This window comes from Bremia lactucae, linkage group LG2, assembly GCF_004359215.1.
Source record: "Bremia lactucae strain SF5 linkage group LG2, whole genome shotgun sequence".
In the NCBI taxonomy this organism is placed as follows: domain Eukaryota; phylum Oomycota; class Peronosporomycetes; order Peronosporales; family Peronosporaceae; genus Bremia; species Bremia lactucae.
Genome location: NC_090611.1, coordinates 2,990,313 through 2,999,915, shown reverse-complemented (window position 1 = coordinate 2,999,915; position 9,603 = coordinate 2,990,313). Strand labels below are relative to the sequence as shown.

Sequence of the window (9,603 nt, the reverse complement as noted above, 5' to 3'; positions counted from 1 at the left end):
CATGCCTCTACAGGCTATACTCCGTTCTATGTAAACGGTCTTACCCACCCACGCGTTCCATTAACGATACCACTGCGTGGTTCAGGGCTTGGTGGGGGAGAATTAGCCGATAGGCTTGCTGATATCAGCCCTGTTACCGTTCGGAAACAAGTAAGCGAGTTTCTCGCGACGCGATTTAGTGTCTTAAGACATGTAAGGGATACGATGGCTGATAGCCAAGACAAACAAAAAGAACAAGCAGATGCCAAAGGCAGAAGCTGTATTAATTCTTATATGGTCGGAGACCGAGTTTTACTAAACGCTAAAAACCTACCTACCAACTTGGTTTCCGCGGTCTTCAAGACCAAATTGCGCCCGCGCTTTATTGGACCATTTACGGTCGTGGCCAAGAAGGGCCTAGCTTATACGCTAAACCTTCCCAGCAAGCTGCGTACACACCCAGTGTTTTACGTTGGCTTGCTTAAGCAATATAGGGACCCTTCCCACGTGGACTTGAAGGCGCTTGCGCCGAGACAGGCGGTCGTGCCGCAGATTGCTGCATTCTCACCAGGATGTCCAGCTGGCCCTCTAAACGAGGCTGCTGACGCTCCAGCGTCGAAAGACGGTCCCGAACCGCCTCAAAAGAGCTCTCAACCCGAGCAAGGACCTCACGAAGAAGTAGCACCTCGTGCCGTAGAGCATCAAATGCTTCCGCCGAAATTTCGACCCCCTCCCGCGCTGCTTGATGCGCGGGGGAACCTTCAATTTCATGTAAAGAAACATTTTAAGCGACGTCGTCGTGAGGGTCTACACCAGTATCTGGTGAAGTGGCTAGGGTACCCCTCTTCTGAAACTCCTGAGAGTTCGAGGTACCTCTTTTGCAAGATTGCCCGTACGCCGTTGACGTTTTTGAGCGCCAAGCTCAGGGTCAACTCGCGTCAAACGACGTTTCCCACCACTAAACGTGGGATTAGGTGTATCTAAAGCCTCAGTGCGGCTTCGATCATTGGTTGTACGGTCAACCGAAGCACTGAAATATTGGCTAGGCTTTTCTTCGTTTTGTGGCATAAACGCCGAACTTAAGTGGCCTTTGGCCTTAAGTTTAGCAAAGTCGAAGCGAAGCTTCCGTTCCGAACGAATATCACCTCTATCCGCAGACTCTCTGGTATTTCAGATATTACGGAGTTGCGGGCCTGGTGAACATATTTCTCAAATGAGACTTCGTTTTCAGTTCTTGTTTCGTTTGGAAACAGAACGATCGGAATTTTCCTCATGGAGGTCACCGAAGCCCCACGGGCTTGATCACGTAAACGCGTCAGATACTGGCTTCGCGTCATTTCCTTCGGCGTAAGGTATTGCTTATGAAGAGCGTCGCGAGCAGTGATCTCCTCCGGCGTCCTCGCCGGATCGCCAGAGATCCAGATGGCCAAGCTATGACCCGCTATCTCTTTGAGACGCTCGTCCGCACTAAGCGGAGTGAATCTATATTCCCTATGAGCCTTGGCTTTCGCTATTTTGGCAGCTCGACGACGGGCTCTTTCCTCTATGAGGATTATCTGCTCTTGCTCTTCATCGAGCGGATTCGTAATAATGTTGGACTCAGGGTCCCGTGTCCTGCTCAATGCAGTTAAGACATCAGCGGCACCACGTTCTGGGAACGGATTCGGGGCTCGCCGACATTTGTCCGGAGGAGAAGGCGTGAGCGAACGCCGCTCTTTTTCCTCCTCCTCTGATTGAGAGTGACTTTCAAAGTCCACCATTCCCTCATCGTCGAGGAAGGTGCTCAGAGTCTGTGACTCACGCTTGATTGTCGATTAGGCGAATGTTGTCAATGGAAAACACAACCAAACGGTTAGCTGTTTAGGTTCCAACGTCAAAGAGGAGATGAAGCGAATGTTGTCACTCGGTGTCAACAGTCTGATGGGGGAGGGTGTAATGGGGCACACATCGGTTGGAGAACCATTGTTGTGGTACATTTACTTTATGGGTAGAATACCCTTTATCTAATTTTAAAATGGTTAGTTACTTAAATCCCATTTATCACGGGTAATAAATGTGGTCGCCGCCAGATATAAATCTGGCGGCCAAAATCTATTTGTTTGAATTAGCTAGGGTAAGGTTTTAGATTTTAATAATTAAATAAAGTTATGTTCCCCTTTTGATCTTAAAGCGTCAAGTGCCTTTTCTAAGGCTTGCGCATTGATCTGTAAGAGATAGAAGCCTTTTTAAGGTATATCCTCTTGGGCACTAGTTGCCACTTGGTTCTACGAACCCCTGAATCCCTTGAACTAGGATTCCTTAAGCTTCGATAGCTTGTACGACTCCCTGAGTTGTTAAACCCATTAGTTCAATAGAACTAATTGACTCTCTGAGTCTGAAAGTCTTCCTTTGACTTTAGGAGCGAGGCAGCTCCGCTACATAGTGTGCGTGAAGTGACGTCAGGCACCACTCGCACTGAAGCAGTGCAAGTCGGCAGTGCCCCGTAACTGTAACGCCAAAATATTTCGACCTCATCGATCAGGCGGGTGGCGCACACGTCATACCACCTGATGTAATTTCCAAGCTGTCATACACACGCTAATTTGCTCGGCACGGATTGACCGATTGTCTGCTTTTCAGTTTTGGTGGTCAATTGAACAATTTTTTAAATTCTGAGTTTGTTGTTAGAGCTGTAACTAATTAAGTAAATGACATCAACTTCCAGCATAGTTGTTAAAAACAAAAAAGCGTCCAATTCACGACCAACCAAAGTGGCTATTCTTCGCTTCCGACACTATGAAGCCAAAGAATTTAAAAAAGCGCAAGGCTATCACCGATGAAGCCGCCAGTGCGATGAAAATGAATGTGCATCGGTGCCGTTTTGTGGACTGGATGCCATCGGCCATTCACGCTCTTTGTTTCAATGCCGCGGGCGACCAGCTTGCGGTGGCACGCGCCACGGGTGACGTGGAAATTTGGAGCGTGCGCAATAAATGGCATCTTAAGTTCGTGCTGGCTGGTTCTGCCCAAAGCCAAGTGTCTGCTTTGTGCTGGGCCCCCAATAGCGATCGCCTCTTTGCTTCATCGCTAGACGGTACGCTGTGGGAGCTGGATTTGCAAAATTCATGCCGAAAAAACGTTACGGATTCGAATGGCGGCTCCGTTTGGTGTATGGTTATGGATGCGAAGTCGCAGCAATTGGCCGTGGGTTGTGAGGATGGTCGCATCCGTCTTTTCTCGTTCGCAGACGATCAGCTCTACTTTAGCAAGGGTTTTCTTCCTACAGGCGGCCGCGTCGTATCGCTGGCGTGGCACGCCGAGGCGAATAAACTCTTTTCTGGCAGTGAGAAAGGTGTAATCTATTGCTGGAACGCTAAAACGGGCCGCAACGAGTCACGAATTACTCTGGAGACGCTGGCCAAACAACAATCAATTGTTTGGTCGCTTGCAGTCCTGAATGACCTGACACTTATAAGCGGCGACTCCGCCGGCAACTTGAGCGTATGGAATGCTCCTACTGGTACGTTGTTGCAAAAGTTTTCTCATTTGACGGCCGATGTGTTGGCCATCTGTGTGAGCCAGTGCAACAACAAGTTCTATTCCTCTGGTGTCGACAATCAAGTCGTTGAGTTCCGTCGTTCTGCAATAGAAGGCGGTTTAAGTACGTGGTCGTACTCGTACAGCCACCGCGGACACAGTCACGATGTCCGTGCGCTGGCTATCTCATCCACTGCCAAGCCAGTGCTAGTTTCGGGCGGTATCGATACTCAGCTGGTTTGGTACCGTGGCAATAGCTTTGGTGCTAGCCGCCCAGTCAAGATTGCGTCGATGCCTTATCCACAGACGATTTCTTTAGCAAATCAAAAGCGCGTGCTGATGGTGCAAAAGTCTACGTCCTTTGAATTTTGGCATCTGGCCACACAAACTGCTGTTACCAAGGATACCACCCACAAGCACAAGCTCCTGCTAGAGTTGAATGTGGGCTCGGATTTTAATACTGCATGCTCGGCCCTTTCGCCGAACGCTAGATTCATGGCCTGCTCAAATTCGAAGGAGCTGAAGCTTTTCAAGCTGGAAATTGATCGGCAATATCAACCAAAAAAAGTTACTACGCTACCGAGCCATGTACAAGGGCCAGCTCGCGTGTTGGCCTTTTCGCCAGACTCAACTCGTTTAGTAATTGCATCAGTTGCGCACCAAATTTGCATTCTTAATCTGACGAAGATGGAGGTTATGAAATCTTTCGATGTTGCTGTACCGTCACTGTCAGGAGATGAGACCGCTAACGTTCCTTCTCCGCTTACTTCGCTGGCAATTTCTTCAGACGGACAATGGCTGGCGACTGGCGATGCGCTGAACACTATAGCGATTTTCAATTTGGATTCGATGCAATTTTACTGCCGACTACCACGTCCAAGCGAGATGCATACAAGCATGGATTTTAGTCCTACGGGCAAGATATTGGTGGTTACGCTGGTTTCAAATACCTTTGTGTGTTATGATGTGGAGACTAAGGGGCTTTCCGAGTGGTACAATGAAAATCACGAGCACTTACCGAAGGAGATGGTCGAAGGCCGAAACCTCAAGGGTATGGCATTTAATCCAGCAAATCCGGACTCTCTCTTCCTGTACTCGCAGACAAGTCTTTATCAGATCAATTTAAGCAAACAGGCGTCCGCAACGACTGCGCTTAAAAAGTCTCGTCGCCGTTCTGTTAGCAATAGTTCGGATACTGATGGCAAGAATAGTGCTCTTGTGGGTGAATCTGTAGAGTTGAAGGACGATTTTTGTCGCATTATTGATCGCTACCGTCCGGTGTCGTTTGTTGATTTCGTTGCGGAGAACGAAATGGTCGTGGTGGAGACTCCTTGGCTTAAGGTGCTAAGCCGCTTGCCGGGTACACTTCACCGTCATAAATATGGTAAATAAGTTAGGTTAACTGCAACAGAGCACGACTTTCGACTAAATAATTTTTCTTCACTCAATTTGATCTTTTTACTGTGACCATTTGCGATTGATAAAAAGCTAGCTTGAGGCAACGGAGCCAAGACATATTAGAAATGTAGTTAGATCGGATCCTTTGACCGGACATAACCGATTAAGTCTGTACAGCAAGAAATTTGTACAACACAAGTTCTTGCAGTCTCTTTGGGCTTGTTATAAGTCTACAGGAAACCGACATAATATGTATTATCGCTGCTAAGCACCTGCTAATCGACAAACCCGCAAAGCAAGCAAAAACAAAACTCACATGCGTGCTTTACAAAAAAATCACGTGAATTCTAGAAAAGTAACAAAACTCAGTGTAATGGGGGCATCGTTACATGAATAAACACTAAAAAATTGTTAAATAATATATTATCTAAAGAGGGCTTACCCATAAATACGTATTTGATTGGCTGACGTATACCTAATAAATTTCTGCTGCGTGCACCCCCCCCCCCTCAATGGATATTCTGTGAATGCCGACATGGTATAAATGCTACCGCCTCACACACCACCCAAAACAACACGAGATAAAGAAACCATGGCAGTGGTCAAAAGGTGCTCTCTTTATTTAACAATTCCCCTCTATATTTTTGCGGTTTCGCTTGCATATGTTTCCCAGCGGTGGTCAATGTCTGGCCAAACCGAATCAGCCTTCAACTTCAACACCTGGTTGTGGAGGCTGCGATATCCCAGTACGATACTTTCTCCGCTTGGTGGCGTGCAGCAAAACGGCAGGATGTAACGCTTGCCTCTTTTCCAAAAAACACGACAGCGCGTAAACTTCGGAAATTAATTCTATGTAGGCTTTTGCTGCAGCAGTTTTTTCCTTGCCGATTTGAGACTTCATTAGTCGACTCTGCATCAAGCTTAAATGATAATCAATCTATTAGTCTCGAGTGGGGAATGTAGGCTGGCAGCAAGATGATATTTTCACATGCCTAAGCGCAAGTTCATCCTCTGAAGCGCTCTCAATGTCAATCCCCAGACTTTAGTCTTGATGTCACCTCCCGTTGCTAGCAAATACATGTGGTTTGATAATGGCCTCGCCCCTTGCAGTGACCGCATTCATGTTTCTTCTTCGCTCTTCTTTTTCGCGATGCTCGAAATGTGATGGGACACGCTTTGTTGACGACGGCTTTTTCTTATCCTTTAGGTCGCCCACGAGTACGGACAACATCTAAATTATTAACATTGGTCATTGTTGGTTGGGATGAGAGTAGTCCTTCCATAGAAGCGCGTAGCGCAGCCTGCTGGCGTGAATCCATCTCCTGGTAACGGAATTTGATTGAGCTAATGATCTCATCAAGACATTGTTCCTGCTGTATGCTCTGCGGAGGCATCGTTTATTTGTAATCTCCAGCGCTTGGGAATGTCTGAAACTTGTAGGATCGTTTTTTTGCAACATCTGCAACACCTTATGCTGGCAAGGTAGTCCCATAGTCCCCATAAAATCTCCCTTACATTCGGTATTGTTGCTTGGATCAATTACCAGTTGTACTGACTATGCACAATATACAAGGCATGTGCTGAAATACAGCGGACTTGATTGCTCCAAAATGGAGCTTTCAGCCTAATGGGATCTGAAGTCGCTCAAGACTAACTTGTCGGCTAATTTAACGTCTTTAAGCATCTCCTGTAGGAACAATCTTCCCATATACCTCACCCAGGTCAAGAGTTGAAGTGGCTATCCATTGTTTTATGAAGGCGTGGCTACCTTCGACTCGCGAGGTGACTGCATGTCCGAAATGACGAATGTTCTTTGTCCATGAAACAACAAAACGCTCTCTATGGCTGTTCAGCCAGTTTTCCTCTAGGTACTTTGCAACTTGAAGAAGCACACTTGACCGAAGTGATGCTAGTTTGCTAATATAATCCTCTTCAGTGTGTGCGTTACAAAGTGTCATCTATTTGTCCCAAAATTCATTGTATTCTTATTAATATGCCACATGCAAATCAATACGGCAGCATTGGGAAGATACTTGTTATTCCTGCGATGAGCGCAAGCTCCCTATCAACCACAACAGCAAGTTCATTCTCATTCAACAATGAACGAAAGCAACTTTGAAACTGTTGAAGGGCCCAAGCGTAATCAGCCCCTTTTTTTTCGAAAGAAAACAAACGCCAGCGATATTGTCTGATTTGTTGACGTAACTCCAACGATGTGCAACAGTGGATTTTATACTTGTTCGTTTTATGAGTGGAATCCATAATAAAAACCGCATTTTTAGAGAAGTCAGTAGCGACGGAAATACCAGTCTTTGGCGCGAAGAACAGGCAGCGCAATCCACCACTATCATTTGTGAGAAGTCTATGGAAGATGTCATCTTCTTGAAATCGGGCCAGGAGTGCCTCGATCGGACGACGACCGTTTAATGCTGAATTTCTTCTGTGAGCTTTGCATTGTAGATGGCTTTGCTGATTAGGTTGCACTTTGGACCTTTTTAAAGTGGCGTTGCCAGAACAACATGCGGCGTGGCTCCAGCCTTCGTCATTTCAATAATTTGACGTCGTTGTTGCGGCCGTATTACTCGGTCAGCAGCACACGCAGAGAGATCTTTAGCAGGGTCATGACCAATTGGCTCATCATTAACAATGTTACAGTTCCATCTAACATTGTCCTTGTGGATCTTTCGCAGTATGGTTCCTTGCCATTCACAGGCAGTTTTCAAGGTAGACGTGCGACGAATTTTGCCCCTGAACCCTCATGCTCCCTGGCGTATACGCACTTCAGCCACACTTTTCGAACTTCCGTGCCAGCTTTATTCGTTTCTGAACGACCACGATTGGTGCTAAGTCCATTTTGAATGGCATATGATTTTACAGCTTTTTCTGCTTCGTCGAGAGAGCGATACGTAGTGGCGTGCAGAATATCCATTGAGGGAGGGGTGTGTGGTGCGCAACAGAAACTTATTAGGTATACATCAGCCAATCAAATCCGTACTTATGGGTAAGGGGTGTCCAAGCAGCAGAAGGGTCCATATAGCAGCCCCCTATCTAAAAGGTCGATAATATATGGGAAATATTACTTTACGTAGTAATATTCGGAAAGCTTATCCATTGGTATGTAGAGGCCATTAAAACTAATTCCTTCGCGGTCCAGTCAGCACTTGACACCCGCAAAGAGACAGATAAGACTTTATTACATGTTTTGTATTAGTATATATCAAGTTAGTATTAAATAGATAGAAGCAGAAGAACTTAAATATATTAAATACAATTTACTTTTAACCATCTTTGAAGCAAGTGATTTAAAGAGAGTCTTCCTCTGCACGTACGAGTGTACGTGAAGTGACGTGAGGCACCACTCGCACTGAAGCAGTTCGAATCGGACTTGTCCTGAAGCAGTATAAGTCAGCAGTGTCCCGTCACACCTAGTAGCACTTTGCTGTCCGTCCAAGGACCACAGTTCCATCATCTAAGATGGACATGTTAGATGATATTGGAAATACGCATCACATTTTGTAACGGGCTAGAGTTGCCTGAATGTTACACAGTCCCCGTTAATTCAATTGGTGTACTTAAGGGGATGGTCAATTAATTAATTAAAGTAATTAAACCTAGCACTTGGGCGTGGTTCACATTTGTGAGCTAACCCTTGTGTATGTAATGCACATAGGTGCATTAACATTAGGAGGGATGACGCCTACCGTCATCCGTTACGCGAGGTATTAAGAACGACACGCTCGCAATACATGTTAAGTGTTATCTGTAGAAATGACATTTTGATTGGTGAAAAAAGGTATCTATATTTAATGCGATTAAATATAAATCAGTCTGAAAATACTTTATACTTAGTAAGTACACACGAGGAGCCGGATTACCGCTCCCGTGACGACACTTAACTTTAGTACTTATTGCGTTGGGTGAGGCCGCTAACGCGCCCACCACAACTACCTCACTGCACGCAAGAGAAGCTGGTTAAACCGTTTCCTCGCTGTGCTAGGGTGTGTGTCTAAGTAGAGCGTGGCCGCATTACGACGTGCCCGCCTACACTTGGTAGCACTTGAAAACTCTTCCTACGATACGCGTTTCTGCGTGTGTGCGTGAGGATGAGCCTCAATATTAATTGGGCTCATTCCCCCCACCTCTCCGAGCATCATCGGGAGGTGGCAGGGCATATGGCGCAGGGACTTAGTGAACAAGCCCAGACTCCTGGTTGTCCTCCTGAGCAACATGTTGCTCAGTTGGAGCATTTGAGGCATTCGTGCTCGGACAGCGGAGAGCCGCGTCCGAGGCACAGAGCCATTCTGCGGCGGAGTCCGTCACTCAGGCTCAGGATTAGCTGAGGCATGAGCAGGCTCGGAGCGAGGCTCTCGACAGGAGTGTTGAGATGCTCTCTGCCCGGCCGCATCAGCTGAGGCCCATTCGGATGGACCCGCCCAAGTTCGATGGAACTGCAGCGCACACGATTGTTCACTGGCTTTAATCCGTGGAGCACGCGGTGTCGCGCAGCTCATCGAGGACGACAGCTGGATGGTGTAGTACACCTATCGCATCTGCGGGTTAAGGCCTCAGAGTAGGCTAACTCGGCGCTTATAGCGGACAGAAAGGCGTGCCTTTCATGGGTGATCTTTAAGGAAAAAATTCGCGCCATGTGCCAGCTGCCGAAAAACGAATTGTTGCTTCAGGCGCGCTTCTTTGGAGCGCGACAGGCGA

The 9,603-nt window shown here is 46.8% G+C and overlaps 2 protein-coding genes across 2 annotated transcripts; one reads left to right on the top strand and one right to left on the bottom strand.

The window, feature by feature from the left end:
* Nucleotides 1-2,754: 2,754 nt before the first annotated feature.
* CCR75_002748 (uncharacterized protein) lies at nucleotides 2,755-4,887 on the top strand (the record flags this gene model as incomplete). The annotated part of the gene is made up of 1 exon (XM_067960845.1): nucleotides 2,755-4,887. One exon carries the CDS (start codon nucleotides 2,755-2,757, stop codon nucleotides 4,885-4,887), a length of 2,133 nt encoding a protein of 710 aa, XP_067821738.1.
* Nucleotides 4,888-6,089: 1,202 nt separating this feature from the next.
* Nucleotides 6,090-6,287, bottom strand: CCR75_002749 (uncharacterized protein; the record flags this gene model as incomplete). Its single annotated transcript, XM_067960846.1, has 1 exon — nucleotides 6,090-6,287. The coding sequence occupies one exon, from the start codon at nucleotides 6,285-6,287 to the stop codon at nucleotides 6,090-6,092; it is 198 nt and encodes a 65-aa protein (XP_067821739.1).
* Nucleotides 6,288-9,603: the final 3,316 nt, after the last annotated feature.